General features: G+C 42.6%; 1 protein-coding gene across 2 annotated transcripts in view; it reads left to right on the top strand.

Moving 5' to 3' along the window:
- Window positions 1-21,774, top strand: part of CNN2 (calponin 2) — a 36,037-nt gene extending 14,263 nt beyond the window's left edge. Inside the window, exons 2-8 of one of the 2 annotated variants that reach the window (XR_015746948.1) lie at window positions 7,362-7,483; window positions 8,139-8,205; window positions 11,633-11,770; window positions 13,628-13,744; window positions 14,603-14,749; window positions 17,312-19,590; window positions 19,715-21,774. Coding sequence is in view for 1 of the 2 variants with exons in the window: in XM_026671000.2 (XP_026526785.1) it covers window positions 7,362-7,483; window positions 8,139-8,205; window positions 11,633-11,770; window positions 13,628-13,744; window positions 14,603-14,749; window positions 17,312-17,569 (849 nt within the window). In the remaining variant the exon portion in view is untranslated. Of the gene's footprint in view, window positions 1-7,361; window positions 7,484-8,138; window positions 8,206-11,632; window positions 11,771-13,627; window positions 13,745-14,602; window positions 14,750-17,311 lie in introns of both variants that reach the window. The other variant, XM_026671000.2, reaches the window with a different exon arrangement.
- The last annotated feature ends 5,523 nt before the right edge of the window (window positions 21,775-27,297 follow it).

The following is a 27,297-nucleotide window of genomic DNA, read 5'->3' on the forward strand; positions in this document are numbered from 1 at the left end:
GTGACATGATTAGCTGGTTCACCTTCAGACTTGGGAGCTCACAAAGTGGCAAGAGCCCAATTATAGAACATAGAATAGTAGGGTTGGCAGGGACCTTAGAGATCTTTTAGTCCAACCCCCTAATCCAGGGGTGGCAAACTCAAGGCCCACGAGGTGCTTAGATCTGGCTTGCGGAGCCGCCCTGGAAACAGCAAAAGACTTGGCCCGCAGTGCCTCTGCCAGCAAAAACAAGCCCGCGGCCCTCCCGAGCTCCGTTTTTGCTGGCAGAGGGTTGTAGGAGGCCATCGCAGCCAAAAACGGACCTTGGGAGCCCGTTTTCACTGGCAGAGCACTCAGGCCACCACAGGCACCCCCAAAACGAGTGATGTCGAGCTGGCCACGCCCCCTAGTCACTCCCCCCCCCCCAGGTCAAACACAATCCTGATGCAGCCCTCAATGAAATCGAGTTTGACACCCCTGCCCTAATCAAACAGACTCTATACCCATGATGGCACACAGAGCCATTTGTGGCAGCACGCAGCCTTAGGCAAACTTGCCTCACTGCACATGCGCACATCTCACAGCTGATTTTTGGCTGGGTTGAGGCCTTTTTCGGCCTCCCAGGCTTGAGGAAAGCCTCTGCAGCCTGAAAAATAGGCCTGTTTCATCATTTCCTGTATTTCCCGAATTACCGGAAGTGATGAAACAGGCCTATTTTTCAGGCTGCAGAGGCTTTCCTCAAGCCTGGGAGGCTGAAAAAAGGCCTCAAACAGTCTGAAGATAAGCTGGGAGGCCCAGTGCAGGTAAGGGGGCGGGGGGATTGCGTGTGCGTGTGCATGTGCAGGGGGCATGGGGGGCATGCACATTGCCTTCTGGGTGCTGGCACGCAAGCGCACGTGCACAAGCATGCACACAATTTTTGGCACAGGAGCCCAAAAAGGTTAGCCACCACTGCCCTATACCATTCCAGACAAATGTCCAATCTCTTCTTGAAAACTCCAGTGTTGGAGTACCCACAACTTCTGGGAAAAAGCACTTCCACTGGTTAAATCGTTCACAAACTGTCAGGAAGTTTCTTCTTAGTTCTAAGTTGGATCTCTCTTGAATCTTGCAATCTAAATTCTCCCATAGTATTGTTGTTGTTGTTGTTGTTGTGAGGAATATTAAGAGTAAATGTTGGACATGATGTCTTCAGCTCCTGTCAGCAGAGATATAAATGAGTTCAATGAATAAAAATTCAAACAACCACACGATGGCTTTGGATATAGTATAAACCTGGCCATTGTCTCACATTTGTTCTGTTTTAGAATTTAGAATAACAGAGTTGGAAGGGACCTTGGAGGTCTTCTAGTCCAACCCCCTGCTTAGGCAGGAAACCCTACACCACTTCAGACAAATGGTTGTCCAATCTCTTCTTAAAAACTTCCCTTTGTATATGTCTTTTGGTGTTGTTCAGTTGTATGTTGTGAAAGAGCACCTTATTTCGTTGTTCTCAGGTTCTGAGTACAATGACAATAAATTTATCTTTATCTTTAAAAAGCTCTGTGGAGATCTGTCTAACTGAGTGGTTGCTAAGTGAGGACTACATGTGGACTCTGTCTTCCTGATTTTATTATTATGTATTCTGCATTTAGAACTTTGGAGAATAGTCTTATTGTTATAGAAACGGCTTGTACACACTGTTGTGTAAAAGCAAAAAGTTGTGGTTGTAATGATGTTCTACTGTGCTAAAGAGAGTCGGAAACTAGTGCCTTTTGCTTTCCTTTTCTCCTTTTGCACTATATCTCTTTTCTTTCCCCTCCCCATTTCTTAGTTTTCTACTACTTTTTTCTTTGTATATTATACTTTGATAAAGTAATAAAAATTAATTTAAAAAAGGAACTCTGGAGAATAAATCTTGCCTTCCTTCTGTGTCTTCATTTCAGATATCAGCAAAATGCTATATCCTCCTTTAGTCTTTTCTTTTTAAGGCTAACTAGTCCCAGTTCCTTTCAGTCTGTCTTCATATTTACAACCGTTGCAGCATAGAACCTACTTCTAGTATCCTGATCATTCTTATTGCCCATCTCTTAACCTATTCCACTTTCTTTGAATTTCTTAAAGGATGGTTCTTAGAACTCAACACAATTCAGGTAGTCCTTGACTTATGACCACAGCTGACCCCAAAATTGCCGTGGCTAAGCATGACAGTTGTTAAGTGCTGTTTTGCCCCATTTTACAACCTTTCTTGTCACCGTTGTTATGTGAATTACTGCCGTTAAGTTAGTAAGTGAATCTGGCTTTCTCGTTAACTTTGCTTGTCAAAAGACCGCAACAAGTGATCACATGATCCTGGGACACTACAACCATCATAAATACATGCCAGTTGTCACCAAATTTTACGACACTGCAAGAGTCGTAAATGTGAAAAATGGTCATAAGTTACTTTTTTCAGGGCTGTTGTAACTTTGGACAGTCACTAAATGAATGGGTTGTAAGTTGAGGACTATTTGTATCAGAAGTGGTATTCAGCAGGTTCTGACCAGTTCTGAAGAACCGGTAGTGGACATTTTGAGTAGTTTGGAGAACTGGCAAATCCCACCTCTGACTGGCCCCGCCTCCATCTCTGCCTCCCGAGTCCCAGTTGATTGGCTGGGTCTTTTGTTGCCCTGCACAGGAGAATGGAGCTGGAAAGCAGGTTAGTGGGGTGGGCAGGGAATGAGGATTTTGCAGTAACCTTCCCCTAGGAGTGGGGAGGGAATGGAGATTTTGCAGTAACTTTCCCCTGCCACGCCCACCAAGCCACACCCACAGAACCAGTAGTAAAAAATTTAAATCCCACCACTGATTTGTACTTCAATAAACTGGTGTAATTGAATTGAATTGCTATTCAGACATTTTTATCCTATCCTACATTTGTATTTGAGCTCTGTTTTCTGCATGAACAACCTTGAATTTATATCTTTAAAACTACATTGTTAGTTTTGGTTCATTTTATATCCACTATTGTTTTTGAATGGAATGAAATGGAATAGAATAGAATTTTTATTGATTTAATTATTTAACCATATCAAAACTAGAAAACTAATACAAATATACAAATAGTTGCAAACTAATGCAACATGTTCATAGTAAGTTGTCATCCCTACAATTCACCTTAGTCTGTTCTAAATCCTCTTCAAAATAGCCTTTGATACAAAGAGTGCAGTCTTACTAGTGATATGCAACTTTGTTCCCTACAAAAACTAAGGTAGTTTCTCCCAGTTCTGCTTCAGTTTTTTTTAAAAATAATAATCCTTTTCTGCAGAAAACAGTTTGCAGTCCAATATCTTGAACGGCTTGGCACTCCACAAATGCACAGTTTTTCTTCAAATGGGACTCCATGAAACCTCCCATGTTTTACATGGAGACTTGTTCGAAACAAGCCCTGGAAAAGGAACTGAGAGGTTGAGGCATACCGGTTGTTAATATATATTTCTAACTGGGAGGCTGCTTTTGGTTCAAGTCAGACACTTCAAGGACTTTGCATAATTAAGGGCCGCACTATCATCTTGGGCAGCCACATCAATGAGGCTTTGTTTGAAAGCTTCCTTGGCCTTTAGATCTGATTGGACCATGAACTGGATGGAGAATCCACATTGTGAGATGACATTTGAAAGTTGGGCGGCCACAGTGCCAGGAAGCCTGTTATGCAACTGCTCTTCAAAACACAGCTTGGGTAATCTATCTGGGTCCATAGATAGGATCTTCAGCCGGTAATTTGGATAATTACTAAATTGCTTTAATGTACAGGGAAAACTCAGCTCTGTCCTTATAACGCTGCAGCTGGGGTAGACTAATCCACCCAGGGTTCGGCTGCTGGGGATTTGCAGGGGTTAGGAGAGCCCCTAGCTAAGATTCTGTGCAGTTTGGAGAACCCCCAAATCCCACTCCTGGGTGGCTCCGCTTACTCTACCCCCCTCCTCTCCCAGGAGTCCCCATGTGGCCCATTTTGGAAGCAGGTAAGTGCAGGGCACGCGGGAAAGCCGGAAACAGGACTGTTTCCGGCTTCCAGAGAGCCTCTGGAGCCCAGGGAGCAGAGGTGGTATTCAGGTTCTGACCAGTTTTGGAGAACCAGTAGCGGAAATTTTGAGTAGTTCGGAGAACTGGCAAATACTACCTCTGACTGGGGAGGTACCGTGTTTCTCATATAATAAGGCCGGGTCTTTTTTTTTTTTTTGAGCCCGAAAAAATGGCTAGGCCGTCTTTTCGGGGTGACTTAATTCCCCCTTGTATCTTCGGGCGGGTGGCGACGGCTTGGATGTTGAGCTCGGCGTTGGTGGGGCACTTCGTATCAGGGTCAACACAGGCAGCACCATATCCGGTGTGCGACAAAAAGTACTTCCTAACGGCAAGTCCCCCCACCATTCCCCCCCATTTCGCATGTTTTAATATAGGCCTTAATTTGGGGGGGAGGGGCTTAATTTCATTTCATGCCTATAAAACATGCTGGGACTTCCTATTGGGGGAGGCCGTATTGTTGGAGAAACAGGGTAGTCTTCCCATGTCACGCCCAGGAAGCCATGCCCACAGAACCGGTAGTAAAAAAAAAATTGAACCCCACCACTGCGGGGGAGGCCATTTTTGCCCTCCTGGACGCTCGAGGAAAGCCTCTGGAGCTCGGGGAGGGCAAAAATGCACCCCCCTCTGCCGTGGTGCAGAAGGCTGACTAGGCCACACCCACCATAGCCATGCCCACCCAGCAACCGGGCCGAGAACCCTTATGCTAAAATTTTTGAAGCCCACCCCTGAATCTACCCCCAAGATACATTTCAGAAATGAGGCATTTTTATATCCCATAGTTCTGCGCCATATATGATCATTGGGACTGTTTTGCTATTACCGGTATGTACCTTTATGATTGGAATTAAGAGAACCTGGGTAGCTATGGTTGGTGAGCTGCCTTACGGTGTTGGCACAGGCTATAGCCCTTAAATAACTCCTCTTAAAATGTGGGAGGCAGCAACCTGCTACTTAAAAATAAGCCCTAAGTATACAGTAGATAAAATTTAACTTGATGCATCCGTTCCCTATCCAGGCTCCAGTCTTCCCAAAAGCAACTACAGAACCTTAGTTTTGAACCTACTATTGTTTTGTGAGGGCCTTGGCGCTCTCTGAGCTTGGTTGTTTTCTTGCAGTGTTTCATGATCCAAACTAGATAACATCATCTTCCTGGCAATTGATGATGTTACCTAGTTTGGGTGATGAAACGTCTGCAGAAAAACAACAACCACCAAGTTCAGAGAGCATCAGGGGCCCCACAATTCAATTCTGAGCTACAAATATTCTCTTCTGTCAGTACTTCTGAATTTTACTTTCAACTTCTAATGATTCATTGATTGTATGTCTTCCATTCATTGTCGATTCTTAGTGACAACATGGATAGATTTTTCTCCTAGATTTGACGTCTAGGGCAGGGATCCCCAATCTTTTGGGCACCAGGGACTGGTTCCGTGGAGAAAGATTTTTCCATGGACTGGAGGGTGTGGGGGCGGCGTGGTTTTACATGCTGCCTGCACCCCGTGGATGAGGCTTCACTTGTTTGTGTGGCCCAGTTGCTGGCATGCCATGGATTGGGGGGGTTGGGGGACCCCTGTTTTAGGGTACTTCTTATGCCATCTAATTTTGTGTAACCTACAATTTTGATAAGACTTGAGTTCCTTCACTTCTTCATCCAAGTACTGTAATTAATGAAGATTTTGAGGTACATAGGGTCCAGGTTGCACTCCATTCCTCCTTCCAGTTTGGTAAGGAATTATTGATTTGAACAGTGTATGAGCAGAGATGGGATCTGGTCGGTATAACTACCGGTTCTGTTGCTTTGCGTTGCGTGCGTGCAATTTGCGACCTGCTGAGCTGCCCGGACAGCTGAGCAGTGCTACGTGCAAGTGCGCAGCGGTTGGAAAAGCCCTTTTTTCCTGCTTTGTCAACCGCAGCTGTGTCGTGCAAAGCAGCTGCGGTTGAAAAAGCAGGAAATAAAGGTCAGGTAAGAGCCCAGGCGGGCGGGTGGGCCAAAACATCAACAGACATAGAACCAGTTCTATATATGCGCTCTGTTTGCTGCTTTTCAGAGCAACCGGTTCTACAGAAGTGGACAGAACCGGTAAAATCCCACCCCTATGTATGAGTTAACTATATATATCTAATCAGACCACATCTGCACGAATCAGAATATCATGGAATACTTTGTCAGATTAAGGAATATTATATCTACTAAGCATTCCTACAATCTAAGAGGGTTCCAATAGCATCTGTTGGATTTAGCAGTTGTAACTGATGAATCCAATACACAGTGGAATAGTTTTCATATATGAATACAGATCTGCATCTGAATTACTATAAATCAGTAACCCTTTCATCCTAATTGAATTGTACACACTATGTAGTACCTAACATTCATATAGCCTTATGTAAATTATTGCATGCCCTTTTTTAAAAAAAATATTCTGACGGTAAGCCCCATCTACAAGTAATTCCTTGACTTAATGACCATAATTGAGCCGGGAACTACACTCAGAAGTTGTGCTGGTTGCTAAGATCACGCCCAATTTTGCAATCTTTTCTGAGGCAGTCATTAAGTAAATTCTGTAGTTGTTAAACAAAAAGCAGTTGTTAAGCTAGTCCATTGTCTGCAGTAGGCGGGTTTTGCCAAAAACCAGAAATAAATGCTGGTTTCTGCCCCCCCCCCAAAAAAAAACACCCATGAATTGCAGTCACTGGGATGCTGCAAACATCCCAGTAAATGTAGGCCAATTGCCAAGATCCAAAATGCAGTCACATGACTGCAAGGGGTGTGTGTCATAATATACCTGGGGAAGTCTGACATAACTTTGAATAATCGTTCAGTGACTGGTCATAAGTCAAGACTACTCTCATTCCTTCCTCTCAGGAGGTATGACTCTTCTCAGTTGCTTCTTCTTCCTAATCCCACTGTCCTAGCCATCCATAGCTCAACAAGTGATCAGGATGAATACAGGTAGTCCTCAACTTACAACAATTCATTGCAACAGCCCCATGGTTACATGATAACATTCAAATTCCTGGCAAGTGGCTCATATTTAGGATGGTTGCAGTGTCCTGGGGTCATGTGATCACCTTTTGTGACCATCTGATGAGCAAAGTCACTGGGTAAGCCAGATTTGTTTAACAGTTGTGTTGTTGACTTAACAATCGTAGTGAATCATTTAAGAACAGTGGGAAAAAAAGCCAGAAAATGCGGAACAAAACTTGTTTAACAACTGTCTTGCTCAGCAACAGAAATATTGTGCTCCGTTGTAGTTGTAAGTCAAGGATTACCTGTAATACATTCCCAGATGCATGGATTAAGCTTTCTTTTTTCAAACTGGATCTGTTTCTCTTTTCAGCTTGCCCAGAAATATGACCCACAGAAGGAAGCGGAATTACGGGTATGGATAGAAAACCTCACTGGGAGGCAGATTGGCCCCGATTTCCAGAAGGGGGTGAAAGATGGCGTCATACTTTGCGAGTAAGTAGGCCGATGAAGAGAAACTTGTACCTCAAAGCATCGTTCCTGCTGTTCTCTCATAACCTCTTCCAGGATGTGTTATAAGAAGTTATATTCTTTTCAGGAAGAGCCAGTGAGCTCCAAAAATGGTTTGTGGAGACAGAGAGAGGCCTGGAATGCTTAAAGGGTTGTGTGGCATTGGGTTATGAGATGGTGAAAGACATCATGTTTCATATGATGCAAAAATAATTTACAGAGCCTAATGATTTTGTTTTGTTTTTGTTTCTGGTGTTGCTTCATTTCTTTTCTCCACTCTCATCTGCTTTCACTTGGCTTCGTTTCATCGCTGCACCAATTTGCTTATTTGTTTTTTATACAGAAGCGTATGTACTTTTCTGCAAATGTGCACGTTGTTGTACTTTTTCTTAGCTGTCCTTTTTTTTAAAATAAGTAGTTGGCCTATGTAATGTCACTTTTGTGTGTTTCCTTCTCATTTCTTCCTTCTTGCTTGTAAAATTTGGGAGTGAAATGGAGTTTGCCTTCTAGTTCGTGCATACCTAGGAAAGAATTCATTCTACAGACGTTCGTGTAAACATGGTTTTCCTTCCCATTGTGATAACAGCAAGTGACTTTAAAAACTGCATTAAATCTAACTGAAACTGTTTTTACTCTCCAGATTAATAAACAAACTACAGCCGGGTTCAATAAAAAAAATCAACACCTCCTCTCTCAACTGGCATCAGGTAAATATGTGCCTGCAGTGATGGGAAATTAATTAGCAATGATACTTTTTTTAAAAAAGTGGGATGCAAGCTATGATTAAGCAACAATGTGTGGAGTCAGAACATGTTTCTCTGTGTTCGCACATGTAATGTAATGTAATGTAATGCTGATTTACATTAGAGAGTCCGGGGATGTAATAGACCCTGCTTGATAAAGCTGGCTTCCAAGGAGATTCCAGTTTCTCAGGATTTGAGTTGCCTATTATAGGAAGTCCTCAACTTATAACTAGCATTGGGACCAGAATGTCCATCATTAAGCAAAGCTGTGATTTGTTGTTTTTGTTAGTTGCGGAGTCATGTCCGATCCATTGTGACCCCCTGGATAACATTCCTCCAGGCCTTCCTGCCTGCTACCATCCTCCAGAGTCCATTTAAGCTCACGCCTACTGCTTCAGTGACTCCATCCAGCCACCTTCATTCTCTGCCGTCCCCTTCTTCTTTTGCCCTCCATCGTTCCCAGCATTAGGCTCTTCTCCAGTGAGTCCTTCCTTCTCATTAGGGGGCCAAAGTATTTGAGTTTCATCTTCAGGATCTGGCCTTCTAAAGAGCAGTCAGGGTTGATCTCCTCTAGGACTGGCCGGTTTGATCGCCTTGCAGTCCAAGGGACTCGCAGGAGTCTTCTCCTCCAGCACCAGAGTTCAAAGGCCTCAATACTTTGGCACCAGCCTTTCTTATGGTCCAACTTTCACAGCCATACATTGCAACTGGGAAAACCATAGCCTTGACTATACGCACTTTTGTTGGCAAGGTGATGTCTCTGCTTTTTAGAAGCTGTGGTTACGTTAGCCTTAATTTTACAACTTTTCTTGCCAGGATTGGTAAGTAAATCACTGCAATTGTTAAGTGAATCATATGGTCTTTGTTAAGTGAATCATATGGTCCTTAAGCGAACCTGGCTCCCCCCATTGACTTTTCTTGTGGGAAGATGGCTAGGAAGGGCGCAAATGGCGATCTTGTGATCCTGGGACGCTGCCACTATCGTAAATTCAGGCTAGTTTCCAAGTGCCCAAATTTGAATCCTGTGAACCTAGAGATGCTGCAGCAGTTGTAAGTGCAAGGACTGGTCATAAGTCACCTTTTTCAGTGCCGTTGTAACTTTGAACAGTCCCTAAACAAATGGGTGTAAGTCGAGGACTACCTACAGTTAATTCCAAATGGAACTTCCAAGAGTAGGTGCAGTTTATCACTGAATAACCAAATCCTGGAAACCAGGAATGGGGAAAAGGCAATTCAGCCTTCATGCTGTGCTTGAAAATTTGCAGGGAACTGGACCAGAGACAGAACTCTGAACTGGTTGTATCTGTAATTGGCCAGCCGAGTTGCTTAGATCAGTGGCCCCCAACCTTTTTTGTGCCACCGCCCGGTACCGGCATCACAAAATGATCCACGGCCCGGTACCGGCATCAGCACGCATGACAAGGCAAGGCAAGCCGAGCGACCGGCCAGCCAGCCATCCCCCGCTTCTCCCGCCACCTTCAACTCCTCCTTTGTACCTTTGTCGATGGGCTTCGCTTCGGGACGGTCGCTCGGCTCGCCTTGCCTTGGGTGCTGAAAGAATCCTCACACCTTAGTTTCGTTCGAAGCCCCCCCCCCCTTCGATGAAACTAAGGCGCGAGGATTCCTTCAGGACCCAAACGCCGCTTTCCAACCGGAAAAGCTCACCCGGAAGCACTTTCTCATCAAACAAGATGGCGGTGCCCAGCAAACCGGCGGCCCGGTAGGAAATGTTCCACGGACCGGTACCGGTCCGCGGCCCAGTGGTTGGGGACCCCTGGCTTAGATTCATGAATTTGGCCTCTCAGAGAAGGAAAGCTGTATTTTGGGAAGCAGTGTCCCTGCCAAATCGTTTAAGATTACTGTGCGTCTCTGTGGTTCCTGTGCTATTTTGTAAGCAAGAGTCGAAAGAGAATGCCTGGGTGTGGGCTGAACCAGTCTGCCCAGCTGGTTTTGCTGGTCATGGAGGGACCAGGATTAGCTCCTGAGGATGCCGAAATCCCACCTTTTGAAAACCTTGTTCAATGGCCTGGCAGCCTTCTGGATTTTTTAATGGGCATTTTTCCGCCGAGCTAGACATTTGTTTTTGTCTTCGTTTGTTGAGATCAGCTTTAGTGGAAGGTGATACGGAGGCTTTCTCCAAACAGGTGTGCTCTGTTGTGTTGGGACTGCAGAACCGCTAAGGATGGTGGGTATGCTTTCAACACTTCTGGCGGGGTGTGTGCCAGGTTACAGAAGGTTGTGATAAAGCCACTGAACTCTAAGCCTCGTTTTACCCATTGGTTAATCCTTATTTGTTTCTTTTGGGGTTAGTTGCCTGAAAAAAAAAAAATAGGCGTTGTTCACCTTGCATATTTAGAAGTCGCAAATTGATACAGCCAAGGTTTTTAACTTGCCCTAATTTGGAAACACTATGATAAATTCAATCCCCCGCCACTTCCGGCTGACAAGTTGCAGGCCTTACATTGGGGCTGGAGAGACGACCCCATCAGGATCCATCCATCCAGGTTCTGCTTGTAGACAGACGTTTTCCCTGTCATCTGGAGCAGGAGTCTCTAACCTTGGCAACTTTAAGCCTGGTGGACTTCAACTCCCAGAATTCTGGGAGTTGAAGTCCACCAGGCTTAAAGTTGCCAAGGTTGGAAACCCCTGATCTGGACCATTTCCCATATTTTTAGAGGATTTTTTTTCTACTTGGTTACAGCTACCAAGAGTTGCCCGAGCAATTCTGCATATATAAAGAGCAACTGTGTCATTTTTTGGAGGGGGAGTGGGTTTGTGCACATTGGTTGCACGTTCGGAGCCCTGGTGGCACAGTGGTTAAAATGCACTGTTGCAAGCGAACTCTATCCACAGCCTGGAGCTCAATCCTGATGGGGCTTAAGGTTGACTCAGCTTTCCGAGGTTGGTAAAAATGAAGCCCCAGATTGTTTGGGGGGCAAACAACGCTTGGGCATTGTAAACTGCCCAAAGAGTGCTGTAAAGTATATAAGCATATAGGTCTAAATGCTGTTGCTATTGTTACTGAACATGAGAACAAAGCTATGGACAAATGAGATTCAAACAACATAAGAACTAGTCCAGCAGTCTGTTTTCACAGTGAACCATCAAATTTCCAAGGAAATCCATAATCTCCCAGCAGACAGCCTTCGGAGGCAGTTCCTCTATCCTCAAGGCTAATAGCCATTGTCTCTTATGATTTCCTTGAATTTTGTGGTGTAGCTAATTCCAAAGTTGAATTACACATAATTTAAATAATTTTTGTTTGTCTATATGCTGTCCCCAAAGTGCTTTTTCCAAAAGGCAACTAGACTTTCTTGGATTTTTTTTTTCCCCTTTGAAAATGTTCCGCTTCTCATCCAGGAAAACTGTCCCCTCTCTTTTCTTCCAACAGCTGGAGAACCTCTCCAACTTCATCAAGTCCCTACTAAGCTATGGTTTGAAGCCCGTCGATCTGTTTGAAGCCAACGATTTGTACGAGAGTGGAAATATGACTCAAGTGCAGGTGTCGCTCCTTGCTCTGGCGGGCATGGTGAGTGAAAAGTTTCCATGTTTGTTTGTTTCCATGGAGGACAAACTGCTAGTTCTCCATCTTAACTCTGCATGTGTACATAAGGGGACTGGCCTGCCTGTTGAGGCTGCTGCTGCCATTATCATTGGTGTGATTTGAATACCCTGTGGGCAGAATGCCGAGTTTTTAATTGTAATTGTGTGGATGCATCAAGAACAAGGGCATGTCAAGAGGAGAGGAGGTTTCATGAGCCGTGGTGGCGCAGTGGTTAGAATGCAGTACTACAGGCTACCTCTGCTGACTGCTGTCTGCCTGTAATTTGGCAGTTCAGATCTCGCTAGACTCAAGGTGGACTCAGCCTTCCATCCTTCTGAGGTCGGTAAAATGAGGACCCAGATTGTTGGGGGCAAGAGGCTGACTCTGTAAAACTGCTTATAGAGGGCTGTAAAGCACTGTGAAGCAGTATATAGGTCTAAGGCAGGGGTGGGCAAACTTTTTGGCTCGGGGGCCTCATTGACTTTTAAAATTTGACAGACGGGCCGCCACCTGGTGTCGAAATGCCTGTCATTACAAGTCAAAATCAAATGAATGCAATCATTCAATCATTCACATCAAACCTTAATTCTGTACCAATCTTCGGCGGGCTGGATTAAAAAGACCAACGGGCCGGATGTGGCCCGCGGGCCATAGTTTGCCCACCCCTGGTCTAAGGGCTATTACTCCTATACTCCAATTAATTTTTCCAAATGTAGCCCACCTCTAGGATTATTTTCAACATTTTTAAAAAAAAGGATCTGCTCTGGGTCACATGACTAGGAAGAGCGAGGTATACTCCTAAGAATACACGGGGTGTGTGTGTTTTTAATGGTTATTTTCTCCACAGCCATTGGCTACACCTGCCCTATTTTCAGACTCGTTCTTTCTTTTGCCACATTCTCTCACGCCAAATTCGGTCCGCTTCTGTTTTCGGAAAGTTATTGTGGATGACTTTGTCAGAGATGGGCCAGATTCATTACCAAAGTGATAAAGGGTAAACCTGGCTTAAGTCTAGAACAAGCAGAAAGCATGCATAAATAGCTCAGACAGACACCTTCCTAATTCGCATATGTATAAGGTATGTGTGTGTGTTTTCTAACATTATTTCAATCTCTTTAGGTATCTGGGGTAGGTTAGCATTCTGTAAGTATTGTTTAACTCTTTCGTTGGCTCTTTGATCTAGCCATCTTGCCTTTATGATCCATCTCCCTTCCAGATATCCCTGACTATGGGGGATCTCCCCTGCAGAGTGCTAGTTTTACAATGACTATCAAGGTGCTTGATTTATCCAGAGTTGTGTTTCTGCTCTCCAGTGTTCTGTGCTTTTTACAAAACAGATTAAAGAGCTGACAGGAATGTCAGAGTATATTCATTAACTGCCAGTGACATGGTTAACAAAGTCAGCCAGTGAATAAGACTGGCAACAGACCAGCCATACTTACTCACTAACAGCCTGGGTGTGGTTTGGCTCTGTCTGCTTTGCTGAGAATTGAAACTGAAACTCTTCTGAGCCCTCTGAGCTGCTGCTTATATTTTTGCTTATGTTACCTTGAAAGAATCTACAAATGGCATTGCAAACTTTACTCAGTGTTGTTCTGTATATAAAGAAGTTATTGATCCGGCTGAATCAGTCATATGTGTGTTTTCTGGACTTGAATTTCTGCTGCAAACTCTTTAACAAGGAACCACTCACCAGAGTATGGAATTCAATCAACTTATGTACTGGTAGCAGAAATCTAGGGTTGTTTTAATCACTAGAACTGTGGAATTATTGCGAAGGACCTGAAACTTTCATGCAGGAATAATTTGGTGTGTGTGTGTGTGTGTTATCTCTTCTTGCAGGCGAAAACAAAAGGTATTGAAAGCGGGATGGATATTGGAGTGAAATATTCAGAGAAACAGGAGAGAGCCTTTAACGATGAAAAACTCAAGGCTGGACATTGTGTCATTGGTCTACAGGTAAGTTTGGTGACCTTGTGGATCTTGGGGGGAAAATGGAGATATAAGCTGGTATAGCATATGGCCAAAAGACTAAGCTATGCAAACAGGAAGTCCTGGTTTTGGGACCTTCTTTTGTAAAAATGCTTTCTTTGTCAATTTTATGGACCAAGTGGATGAAATCCAGACATCTACTGTAGATGTAGAATAGATCTGACATAGTAAGCTTTGTTGCCAAAAACCCCCAACACGGTTCTAGGCTGCATTAACAGAGGGATAGAATCAAGATCACGTGAAGTTTTAATACCACTTTATAATGCCTTGGTAAGGCCACACTTGGAATACTGCATAGAGTTTTGGTTGCTATGATGTAAAAGGATGTTGAGACTCTAGGAAGAGTGCAGAGAAGAGCAACAAATTGGGTGACTGCAGGCTAAAACATATTAGGGGACTCGAGGCTAAAACATAAAGAACAGGAATTGGATATGTCTAGTTAAATGAAAAGAAAGACTAGGGGTGACATGATAGCAGTCTTCCAATATCTCAGGGGCTGCCCCAAAGAAGAGGGAGTCAAGCTATTCTCCAAATCACCGGAAGGCAGGACAAGAAGCAGTGGGTGGACATTAATCAAGGAGAGAAGCAACCTAGAACTAAAGAGAAATTTCCTGACAGTGAGAACAATTAATCAGTGGAACAACTTTCCTCCAGAAGTTGTGAATGCTCCAACACTGGAAGTTTTAAAGAAGAGATTGGACAACCACTTATCTGAAATGGTACAAGGTTTCCTGACGGAGCAAGGGGTTGGATTAGAAGACCTCCAAGGTGCCTTCCAACTCTGTTATTCTGTTAAGGCTTAATCAAGCTGCTGTTTCTCTTCAGATGGGCACCAACAAGTGCGCTAGCCAGTCAGGAATGACCGCCTATGGGACCAGGAGGCATCTCTATGATCCCAAGAACCAGATACTACCTCCAATGGACCATTCTACCATCAGTTTGCAGATGGGTACCAATAAGTGTGCTAGCCAGGTAAGAACTCTTACAAAGTCTCAGCCAGTCTTCTTGAAAGCTCGCAGATTTGCACACAAACCACCATACAACAACAGAAAAGCAGGTTTCAAGGTCTTTAAGGTCAAACAACAAACTTCCCATCCGGCAAAAATGGCATACAATCCGGTCTAGGTTAGCAGTGGAAGCTTCTGCCTTCCAATGCTATTTAAAGGTATAAACACACCCACCTAAATGCTCCTATCTCCTGTACTCACCCCTAATTAGCCCCTTAATTTCCCTTTAGGTCATCATCCGGTTATACCTAATATGTCCATTGTTTCCTATCTCTGCAATCTATCCTTCGCCTATGAACCTTACCTACTCGCAAGTGAACTATATACCCAGATATCCACTCCCCATCATCCATTGCAGTACTACAGTCGATTCCAAAAGCTGCAAAAGGACAGGGGGTTTCCCGGATTCCCCCTCTCATCACCGTGGACCATCCCATTCCGCCAAAGCACAATCCTGGAAGTATAGAGTGTCAGGCTTCAGCGGCTCTTGCATGACGGGCTCAGTTTATCATCACTAATGGAGCCCGACACAAAGTGTTTAAATCTTTGCTTTAACTTTTTGTTTTGTTTTAATTTTTAAAAACTCTCATAAAGAGTTTGTCTTCCAAGCCAAAAGAGTCCCCCTCCCCCAAGGTTATTTACGGGATCCATGCCTACAGCAGAAATACAGCATCAGCAAATTACCCCCTTTTGTTAAACTTTGACAAGAATATCTCAGCTCGGTCATTTCATGCTTTAGGCCATGATTTAATTATGGTTTGTTGGATGAGCACTCAGGTAAACTCACACATTGCAATGAATCCTAATCCAAGATTTACAGACCATGTTTTGTCTTGGCGTAGTACACAAACCCAATGCCTGTTTTTCAGATTAGCAAATTCTTTGTAATTTATTGGGTCAATTCTTCATTTTCTCCATTTCTGCTGACACTAACTTGGATAATTGGGGAAGACGTGAAAACATGCCAGATATAAGCATGGTATCTGACCCCAGACATCATTCAGGCCATAATTTGTAGACTAATCAGCCATGTTTCCAATTGCTAATGACAAGCCACAATCTTTTCCTTCAGATAGTTCACTGTAAGCCAAAAGCAAACCATATTATGGCTTGCACTACAGATAAGCCAGACATTTCTGTTCCAAATAAAATACAATCCTGGTTTCTCTTCTCTTGATGAAAGATCTCCCATAGCTGTGACATATTTTTTGTGTCAATCATTACCATTAACTATATTAACTTTTATTTAGTTGTGTTCTAGTTGTTTCCAGTTATACCTTTTACCTTTGGTTGTGATAAACATCCACCCATTCATTCATGGTTTGGAACTATTACTGCTTTAGACTAGCACATAAGTGTTACTTGATCAGGGTCCGCAGCATTGTCAGGGATTTTACACATCCTCTCCATGACCAGTTTTCCTTGTTGCCTTCTGGGAGGAAGCTTCGTGGCATCTGAAGCAGAACAAGTTGATTCTGTAATAGGTTTATACCATATAGTATCTATCTTGTTAATTCTCAAGACTCCTTTTTCCGCTATGTACTCAAAATGGATTGTGATTAACATTTCTACATATATATAGGTTTTGTTATAACTCGGCATTTTTTATTCTGCTGCTATTATATTATCATAGTTATCCTTGGGACAATGACCGTTTGGTGATGGTAGGGGCGTTCCTTCTTTTGAGAGCAGTGCATCGGAATTTAATTTCAATGTGTGCCATTGTTAGGAAAACAACAATAAACATTATGTCAGCCCTGAAGCCATTTGGGGCTGAAGCCGTTTTGGAAGCATCTTCAGGGTTGCCACAGCAAGGCCGATTTGGAGCTGTGGGAACATGAATGGGGGAAGATCGAGATAGCTGCGGATGTGTAGCCAAAGCAACATTCTTTCCCTTGGAAGCCAAGGATGCCCTACCAGGTGTTGGAGAGGTGTGGACCAAAGCCAGCCAGGATGGAGGATGCGACTTGGTTGGGACATGTGACCTGGGGGAAAGAACTTTGGGGTTTTCATTTGGGTGGGGAAAACCTCAGGTCCTTCAGAATCTGGTTTTTCCCAGATGTGCCAATAAAGTAAAGGTTCCCCTCGCACATATGTGCTAGTTGTTTCTGGCTCTAGGGGGCAGTGCTCATCTCTGTTACAAAGCTGAAGAGCCAGCGCTGTCCGAAGATGTCTCTGTGGTCATGTGGCCGGCATGACTAAACACCAAAGACGCACGGAACACTGTTACCTTCCCACCAAAGTGGTCCCTATTTTTCTACTTGCATTTTTACATGCTTTCGAACTGCTAGGTTGGCAGAAGCTGGGACAAGCAACGGGAGCTCACTCCATGACACGACACTAGGGATTCAAACCGCCAAACTGCCGACCTTTCTTGATCGACAAGCTCAGCGTCTTAGCCACTGAGCCACCGCGTCATGCCTAATAAATCAATGTTTTGAGGGATATGCCTGCCGTGGAGTTTTGATTCTGTTGGAGGTGTTTGCTGGAACCCTGACCACATTATCTGTTTTCTCTTCCCATTCAGGTGGGCATGACAGCTCCAGGAACCCGCCGACACATCTATGATTCCAAGCTGGGCACAGACAAATGCGATGACAGCTCCATGTCCCTCCAAATGGGCTCTAACCAGGGTGCCAACCAGAGTGGGCAGGTGTTTGGTTTGGGCCGTCAAATCTATGACCCCAAGTATTGCCCCCAAGGCAACGCTGGGGTGGCAAGCAACGCAGCCCCCCTTGAGGACCAGAACTCAGCCAACTATTATTATTATCAGGAGGACCAGTGAACTGGGTGTATTCTCTCCCTTGCCCTGTTTTCTCTTTTTTCCCCCAAACCATCGCTGGGCAATTCCTGGCAAAGTCCAGCAATCCTGCAATGTATGTATTTTAAACTTTTTTTCAAAGGAAAAAAAAAAAAAGGAGTTGTCCAAGCTGCATTTCCCTTCTACCCCGCAAGGATAGGAAAACATAAAAATGTTTATCCTTTTTTTTTTTTTAAGAAAGAGAGTAAAGCTGATCTTTAAGGGTTAGACAAAGATCGTGTGAACTTTCCCTGATGCCCAAACTTTAACCATAGATACTGGAAATAATAAAGATTGCAGTATTGATTTCACACTTTAAAAATCCTGGACAATTTCTTTGAATTATACATGTGCAGATGGAGAGGGTTGCAAAATTTAACCTTGTATGTCCAGAAAAAGGAAGCCATTTCCAAAATCTGAAAATCATATTTTACAACTGTAGTCGGTTGCAATACCGAGCTATAATTTTTTTAAGAAAAACTATGGTTTGTTGAACAAGCCAGAGATCACTGGAATCTTCCCAATGCTTCTACATCTGGCTTGTATAGGTTGCATTACCCAACTGAAATTTGATGGGGTTTGTATACCGGTAGTCCTTGACTTATGACCACAACTGAGCCCAACATTTCTGTTGCTAAACAAGACAGTTATTTACTGAATTTTGCCCAATTATACTACCTTTCTGGCCACTGTTGTTAAATAAATCACTACAGTTGTTAAGTTAATAACACAGTTATAAAGTGAATCTGGCTTCCCCATTGACTTCACTTGTCAGGTGGTCACAAAAGGGGATCACATGACCCTCTGGGACATGGCAATCGTCATAAATATGAGCCAATTGCCAAGCATGTGAATTTTGATTACACAACCATGGGATTGCTACAGTGGTGATAAGTGTGAAAAACTGGCATAAATTTTTTTTTCAATGCTGCTGTAACTTTGAACGGTCACTAAATGATCCATTATAAGTCGAGGACTACCTGTAATGCTCCACCTCACCTGGAGCTTTAGCCTGCTTCTTCCAAGTAACATCCGGAGTTGAAGGAAAAATAAAACCACCTTCTTCCCAACAACCAGACATTTTCCTCAGTTCCCATTCAGTTCTGCACAGAATTTTCCCTGTTTAATTTCCAACCAATCAAATAGTTGATACCAGGCTGGATGGACCAATAACAAGAGCTGAGATAAGGTACTTTCGTTTCCCCACATTGCCAATTTCACATCCATAATAGCAATAGCACTTAGACTTATATACCGCTTCACAGGGCTTTACAGCCCTCTCTAAGCGGTTTACAGTAGGGGTGTCAAACTCACGGCCTGCGGGCCGGATGCGTCATGTGCTGGCCTCGCCCCGCCTGGTTTAGCAAAGGGGGGAAAAGTTCCGATACGTCACGTGATGCCACTGTGACGACGTGAGTTTGACACCCCTGGTTTACAGAATCAGCATATTGCCCCCAACAATCTGGGTCCTCCAGAAATAGGTAGAAAGTTTATTCTTTCTTCTAGTGCTCGAGGGAATTTATTACTCTGATCTCCTTTGCATATTTTAGGTGACCACATCTAGACTGCATAAATCTAGACAACAGCTAGAGGGCAGCAGATACATGCTGGAAACTCAATTATTGCTGCAGTCTAACTGCTGTCCGGATTTACAGCCCTGTAATTTGATTGCAAAATAAATTTGAGGCCTTCCTGGCTGTAATAGAATCAAAATAATGGATATTGATAGGCTTTCAATTCAAGCACTGAAATTTTCCCTGATACAACATTTCTATGCTATTAAAGAGAAATGGATATGCTGCCTTCACTAGCCCGATCACTATTGGGATATGAAACCCCACAGCCAGCTCAGCTGAAAAATCCTGTGCTAGTTGAGGAATCCATAAATTGCAGTCTAATAATCTAGACTGGAGGAAATGGTGCTAAAGTTATAAAACTGGAATATGAAAAAAAAAAGGGATTGGTAATTTGTCTAACGGAGAGTAGAAGCTTCATTTACCTTCAAGGTGTCCAACCTTGGCCACTTGAAGATGTGTAGACTTCAACTTCCAGAATTCCCTAGCCAACATGGGGAATTCCATGGTTGGGGAATTCTGGGACTTGAAGTCCACAAGTCTTAAAGTGGCCAAGGTTGGATACCCTTGATTACCTTAAACTAGTGAGAAAACTAATGCTTTTTTCTTTCCAGAATATTTCTATAATTCTGTTTAGACCCTTGGCATTTTTTCATTCTTGCCTTCATTCCCTCCCTCTTTGAAATCTGTATCAGATTTTTAATCCAAGGTGATGAAGTGTAGAAAGTAGATGCTAGTTAGGATCATTTTTTTTATCTATGGCACTTAAGTTTCAAAGAATTCTGTGGTTTAATTCAGTGTTTCTGGACCTTCGCAATTTTTAAGATGTCTGGACTTCAACTCCCTGAATTCCCTAGCTAGCTAGCCAAGCTGGCTGGGGAATTCAGAGAGTTGAAGTCCAAACATCTTAAAGTTGCCACGGTTGAGAAACATTGGTTTAATTCATCCTTGGTCTGCTGTTGCAAAAAGGAGTTTGAACCCACCCTCTCCATTGTGTGATATTCAGTTATATCAAACCTGTTCACCTTTCTGCGATCGCTTTTTCAGAAGCTAGCTACTTATTGATATCACAGGGGTGATGCTGGATTAGATTTTTTTTTACTGTTTTTTATACTGGAAAACTAACAACGTGTAGCTATCGGTCTTGATTATTTTTAAGATTTGATTCTGCAAGGGTCACTGTTACTCAGGCTACATCCATAGCGATGTAGAGATTTCACATTGCAAGGATGGGGGTATCTAACCTGCAGAGGTCTAGGAACTTGAAAAAAGCTTTCCGAAATCAAGTCCTATTTTTCTCCCCTGGCCCTTCCTCAGTTTGATAGGGCTTAATATTCTTTTTTTCTGCTGCTATACAATGGATCAAGGGACCATGACCAAAATAAAACTTTTAAGCCTAGGTACCTGCATACTACATAAAGGTCTTAGGAACTAGATACGTATGGACTAATATATTTAAACTTCATTGCTTTTTCAGACATTGGATAGTTGCCTTAATTTTTTATATGCTGGGGAAAAAAAAAAAGAAATCATGATTTCTTTGCCATGTTATCATCATTTAGCAGAAATGAATTTTCTTCCAGTTCTAGGTTTTCGCCTGTGGAGATAGATTGAATTTACATAACATGTTCAGCTGAACATGTCGTGATTTGTGAAACCTTCCTAGCTGTGCAAACATGACATCTATTCAGAACTCCTAAGCAATTGACCTTTAAGAGTTCTCTGGATGCATTTGGAGCTGCAAGAGTATGATCAGAACCACTGAGCCAATATATGCAAATTTGTTTGCTTTTTAAGAGGCTTCATTTTCAGAGTGAAAACTTCCTTGGCCAAGAATATTATCCTGGTGCAAGGGACTAATTGATGTAATGTGCAGCCTTCTCCATCTGGGGCCTGTCAGGAAGGATTAATGACAATTCCCATCACTGGAGGCAGGGATGATGGGAACTGTGCTGGAAGACACCATGGGAGCTTCTTTGATCAAGCCTGTTTCTGGTTTCATAGGGATTACCAGCTGTGGGGTTCTTGGTGCTCTCTAAGCTTGGTGGTTTCCTTGCAGACGTTTCATTACCATGTTAAGTAACATTATCTGTGCTGCCTAGCATTGATGTTACCTAGTACGGTAATGAAACGTCTGCAAGAAAACCACCAAGCTCAGAGAGCACCAAGGATGCCACAACTGTTCAACCCTGAGCTAGAAATATTATCTTCTATTGCTTTCCAGCTGCTATGTCAGTCAACAGGTAGAGATAGTTCTAATTTGCACACACTTTTGCTAGCAAATTTAGACTTTCAGGATGCCATAAAGTTTTTGACTGGACAATGTTTCTGTATAAATAGTCTCTGACATTTGACTTGCCCAGGGATGCATTTTGTGAATTCTGTATTTTTAACTCAGCTTCTTTCTATTTTAATAATCAATGTTCTTTTAAACAAAAAGAAAACTGGATATGCTCTTCTGTAACAACATAGATAGAGCTACATACATTTCTCTGGCAGAGAAGCCAACGCAGAAAGCATGCTGTCTTATCTTAGAAATAGTAGTAGGACTGATGGACAAAATGTGAACCTGCAATATTTGAATCTAAATAAAAGTGCTTCAAAAGCAAAAATGTACCTGTGTTAAATTTGTGGGTTTGTTTTCTTTTCCTGAGGGATCCAAAATTAAGCAAACAAACAGTATGCAGGGATTTATTTTTAAGAAATAAAGTTGCCTGTTGTAGGTGTACAAAGTTCCAATTCTTTTCACCTGTGCCATAAAAAGGAGTATGCAACTACACAATGGCTTGCGTTGTGTAGTTGCAGCTGCCAACATGATTTTTGTTTTTTGGACAGCTCCCACAAACATCAGAGGTTGTTTTGTATCGGGGTAGTGAAGAGAGCACCATGCAACATTTTGTTTTGTAATTCAGTCAGTTTCATTCTGTGAGAGCAGAGCCACTGAGAAAAGCTGTATCAAAACAGTCTGCATTCATGATAAAACGATAAGCAAAACACCAAACACATGGCTCATTATGAGTCAAATTATGAAAATTGCAGCCTTTACCTTTTAAGCTTCAGTGAAATTTAAAACCCATGACTGAGCAGCTGGTAGCAATCACAAGCACGTTTGCTACAGGGGTAATCTTGACTTACTAAGATAAGTGGAACTGGAATTTCATCTGCTAAACAAGGATGTTGGTAAGTGAATCACACTGGATTTTACAACCTTTTTGCCACAATTCTTAAGTGGAATCATTCCGTTGTTGAGCAAATCTGGCTTCCCCAACTAACTTTGCTTGTCGGAGGTCAATTGGGAAGGTCACAAATAGCAATAGCAATAGTATTTAGACTTATACACCACTTCACAGTGCTTTTACAGCCCTCTCTAAGCGGTTTACAGAGTTGGCATATTGCCCCCAACAATCTGGGTCATCATTTTACCTATTTCAGAAGGATGGAAGGCTGAGTCAACCTTGAGCCTGGTGAGAATCAAAATGGCGGCAATCGGCAGAATTGCACTCTAACCTCTGCTCCACCACAGTGAACACAACCCTGGGAACCTACAACTATTGTAAATGTATGACAGTTGCCAAACACCTAAATTTTGATCACATGACCATGGGGATGCTACAGTGACCATAAGTGTAAGAACCAGTTGTAAGTCACTTTCTCAGTGTTGTAACTTTGAACAGTCATTAAACAAAATGATTGCCAGTCAAGGACTGCCTGTATTTAAGTTCTATCCATCTACCATACCTGATTTACTTAACCAGGGCTTATTCAATAATGCATTATGGAACCTGTACACAAAGCCATCAATCATGGTTTACAACCCTAGCAGCTAAATTCCCACAGCTAAAGCCAAGATGAATTGAACTACATGATGTTTTAAGTTGTCTTTCCTCCCGATGTTGCCGAAATATAGTTCTTGCTGTTTTATATTGAGTTTAGAAAGCTACAGCTGCCTGTTCCCTGCTTAAAAGTAGGACAAGGCCTGGGGCAAGGCTCCAACTTAATTGTGCCAACAACTCCACCCTTTCAAATTTTAACAGGAGAAGCATCTGTCTCGTAATTTACAGCTAAGAGAGCAGGTGTTGGAAGCTGTTCACCTGGGAGTGTTTATCAGCAGCTCTATATTGAAGCAGCAGCCAGATTCTAGTTAACAATTGGGGGTTACTCCTGCTGCATTTGTCTAACATGCTGGGCTTAAAAATGGTTTGCTTGTTTGTGGCACTCTGCTTGATAAGCTTCACCATGATAACTGCAATTTCTTAGCTTTCAACAGGAACAAAACCATAAATTAACCACCCGGGCTGAGTTTCCAGAACACCCTGGGCTAAAGTATGCTTGGGAAGTTTCTGGGTTATGCAAAGGCAGTGTTGTGTTGCATGAGCTCAGCCAAGTTGATTAATTCAGTAGACTTGTAACAATGCTTGTAAACTCAGTGCTGGACTGTGTTCATAAATTCAGCCAAGTACATTTGAGTTTACTGAATGGGGCAAACTCAGCCTTGGTGGTGGTTTATGGTCCAGTATGTTGTGCAATTCAAGAAAATAGATTGAGCCTTATCTCATGGAAAGAATGTGCTTATAGAACTGCAGATTAGAAGGGACCTTGCTGATCATCCTTGCACTGTGCAGGAAGTTTGTGTTGTATAAACACAATTTTAATACAGTGGAACAGTTGATCAACTCCCAGAATTCCCAGCTTGCTGGCAGAGGAATTCTGGGAGTTGAAGTCCACACATCTTAAGCTGACAAGGTTGACAAACACTGGTCTATATTATCACTTGTCTCTTCCAGCTCTTCAGCTCTTAAAACATCTATTTTTCAGGGAAAAAATACTGCTTACAGATGTTATTGTGTTAAGGTAATATGTTGTTGGAATCCAGACATTGCTGATAAGCCATGGCTTATTACTTTGCATATTAAGCAAACCCAACCAGCAGTCATGGGTGATAAACTAGGATTAAACAAACTATTGTTTAATAGTATGGCTGAATACCCTCAAAAAAGTAGGACATGCTTGAGCTTATTACAAATGTGTTACCTAGCTCTTTACCTCAAAAATCTTTCAGAACATTTTTTTCTATTACCATTTGTTGTTTACAAGTCCTCTCAGAGATAAAAAGACTGGCCACTCTCTGCTTTTGAGACAGTGATAATGCAATTTTTTTTAAAAAAACCATGAAAATAAATATAGTTTGGATGCTGCATCTGAGTCATGACTGGGCTCTGTTGATTCGTGAATCATGACGAGGGAAAAGAGAAAAATGAAGAAAAAAACAATATGGGGCACTTAACTATTTTTATACCCAGATTTTTGCAGTGTTTGTATATTATACAAAACACAGTCTTCAAACCAGCAGCTGTGAATCTCAAGCCATGACAATTTTCAATGGCTGGAGCCTTGTGGTTACTACATATATTGCCTATCTATTGAACAATTGAACAATCAATCTACTGAACAATTAATCAGTGGAATGGCTTGCTGGAGGCTTTTAAGAAGAGACTGAACAGCCATTTGTCTGAAATGGTATAGCAGGGGGTTGGACTAGAAGACCTCCAAGGTCCCTTCCAACTCTGCTACTCTATGTTTTATTGGTCAAGTTCATATACCATGCGGGGCCATGGTTCAGTCATTGTTTACAGAACAAACATAATTGCTTGGGTTAGTGCAACATGCTAATCAATCAGTTAGTCAGCCCCAACAGCTCATTACACAGATGCTCATGTTAAAACAAACTATACCTTACCAGACATGAGCCTGATAATCTATAGTGTGTTTGAACATGAACATCTATGTAATTGCAAATGGTCCCATTGCATTTTTTAAACTTAGCGTATTACAGGAACCTAACTGTCTTTTTAGTTTATGATTTGGTTTGGGATGCAACCTGTGACTTAACTGAGTAAGTTATAATTAACGATGGGAATGTATTAATCTAAGTGCAGCTGTTGTGGCCTGATTCACATAACATACTGTGTCAAATATACTATATGGTCCACGGCCTTAAGATAACTTCAGAGCCTCAGCCAGCTTGCTGGCTGAGGAACCTGGGGGAAGCCCAGTCTTAAGGCCAAGGTTGAGACCCGCTTATATAACACTACACCAATCATGTGTGAATATAATAGATTCTTGAGTCTTCCAGTTAAAGAGAGGGTAGGAAAAAGAAAGGCTCTTGCTTGCAGATTTTTTAAATTATATTTTACTAAATGTATACAGGTGCCCAATTCAGCACCATCCCATTTTTTTCTCTGCTGAATTGGGCACCTGTATACATTTGCTCTTTTATCCTACTCAGCAATAATATGAAAAGGCTGATTATACTTTAATCACAAAAATGGATTTGCATGTTTTGAGTCAACTCTGCATTTTGGATCACACCTTCAAACATTTCTGATCGGCTTCTATGTGAGAACTGGAAAGTTGTGTGCTTGATCATCCTTAAGGGTTTAGAGACGTAAGTTGCTATTCCATCTTCCAGTTCCTGCAAATCCAAAATGGCTATATACACATAAGGTTAGAACTTGATTAAAAACTCATTTAAACAAGAACTTGACTTTCTGTCTATGACAGGGGTGTCAAATTCACGACATCGCGACATAATGTGATGCATTGGGACTTTCCCCTCCTTGCTAAACTGGGTGTGAGCATGACTAGCGCATGACACATCCGGCCTGCAGGCCAGGAGTTTGACAGCCCTGGTCTACGACAATGTTTCTCAACTTTGGCAACTTTTAAGATTTCTGAACTTCAACTCCCAGAATTCTTAAAGCTGCCAAGGCTGAGAAAAACATTGGTCTGCAATGTAAAATGTTGGGTCCTAAATTTTGGGTTGTAAAGATATTGAGTAATAACATGTCTGCCAGAAAACAACCAAACTTGGAGAGCACCAAGGATTCTATATGGATGGCCATTAGAGGGCAGCACAGCAACAAATTAGAATTTTCTGTATCACTTTGCTGCCCTTTAGTGGTCATTCAGATTATTGCAGCCCAGACAGGACAGTCAATGACTACTTCAGCTTCAACCGCAACAATACAAGAGCACACAACAGATACAAACTCAATGTAAACCGCTCCAAACTTGATTGCAGAAAGTACGACTTCAGCAACAGAGTGGTCAATGCCTGGAATGCCCTATCTGATTGTTGTTACATTCTCTAATTCCCACTCCTTTAACCACAAACTATCCACTATTGACTTCACCCCATTCCTAGGAGGTCTGTAAGGGGTGTGCATAAGTGCACAATCGTGCCTACCGTCCCTGTCCTATTGTCCCCATTTATTCGTATCTATTTCCTGTATTCTTACTCATGTTTATATTTATATCTATTATCTTGTAAGCAATTGACAAATCAAATAAATAAATAAATAAAATCATATATACAGCAATAAATGTGTGAACAAGCTTGTGACTTAGCAACATGTGTGAATCTAGCTCAGGAGCAGCATAATCTTTTCAAGCCTGGTACCAGTTGTTCCGACATGCAACTTTCAGAATTCCCAGTCAGGTTTAGTCCCCATGCATCTGGAAGACTTTATGCTTATGAAAGACCAATTAAAAATAGTTCAAATATGTATTTATAGGTAGTCAAGTTACAGCGGTTCATTTAGTGACTGTTTGATGTTACAACGGCACTGAAAAAAAGGGACTTATAACCGTTTTTCGCACTTATGACCATTGCAGCATCTCTTTGGTCATGGGATCAAAGTTCAGATGCTTGGCAATTGGTTCATATTTATGATGGTTGCAGTGTCACATGAGATCTCCTTTTATGACCTTTGGACAAGCCAAGTCAATAGGGAAGCCAAATTCACTTAACAACAATGTTGTTAACTTAAGAACTGCAATGATTCACTTAACAATGGTGGCAAGAAAAGTCATAAAATGGTGCAAAACTCACTTAACAAATGTTCACTTAGTGTTGTGGTTAGCCAGCAGCAGGTGCGGATGGCTGAGGAGAGCGAGGACTGAGATGAGGGGCCAGGACCATTAGGGAGTAGACTGCTGCCTTCAGATATTGTGGGGGCTGACAGTGATGAGGAGGTTCCCGAGGAGCCTGTGCCAAGTGCACGTGCGCACAGGATTGTTCATAGGAAAGAGCTACAACAGCACGGGCAACTGAGGAGTAAGGCTGCAAGGTAATGGCCT

Source organism: Notechis scutatus, chromosome 1 (genome assembly GCF_049901735.1).
Source record: "Notechis scutatus isolate UNSWTSFEM ecotype Mainland chromosome 1, rNotScu1.2, whole genome shotgun sequence".
In the NCBI taxonomy this organism is placed as follows: Eukaryota; Metazoa; Chordata; class Lepidosauria; order Squamata; family Elapidae; genus Notechis; species Notechis scutatus.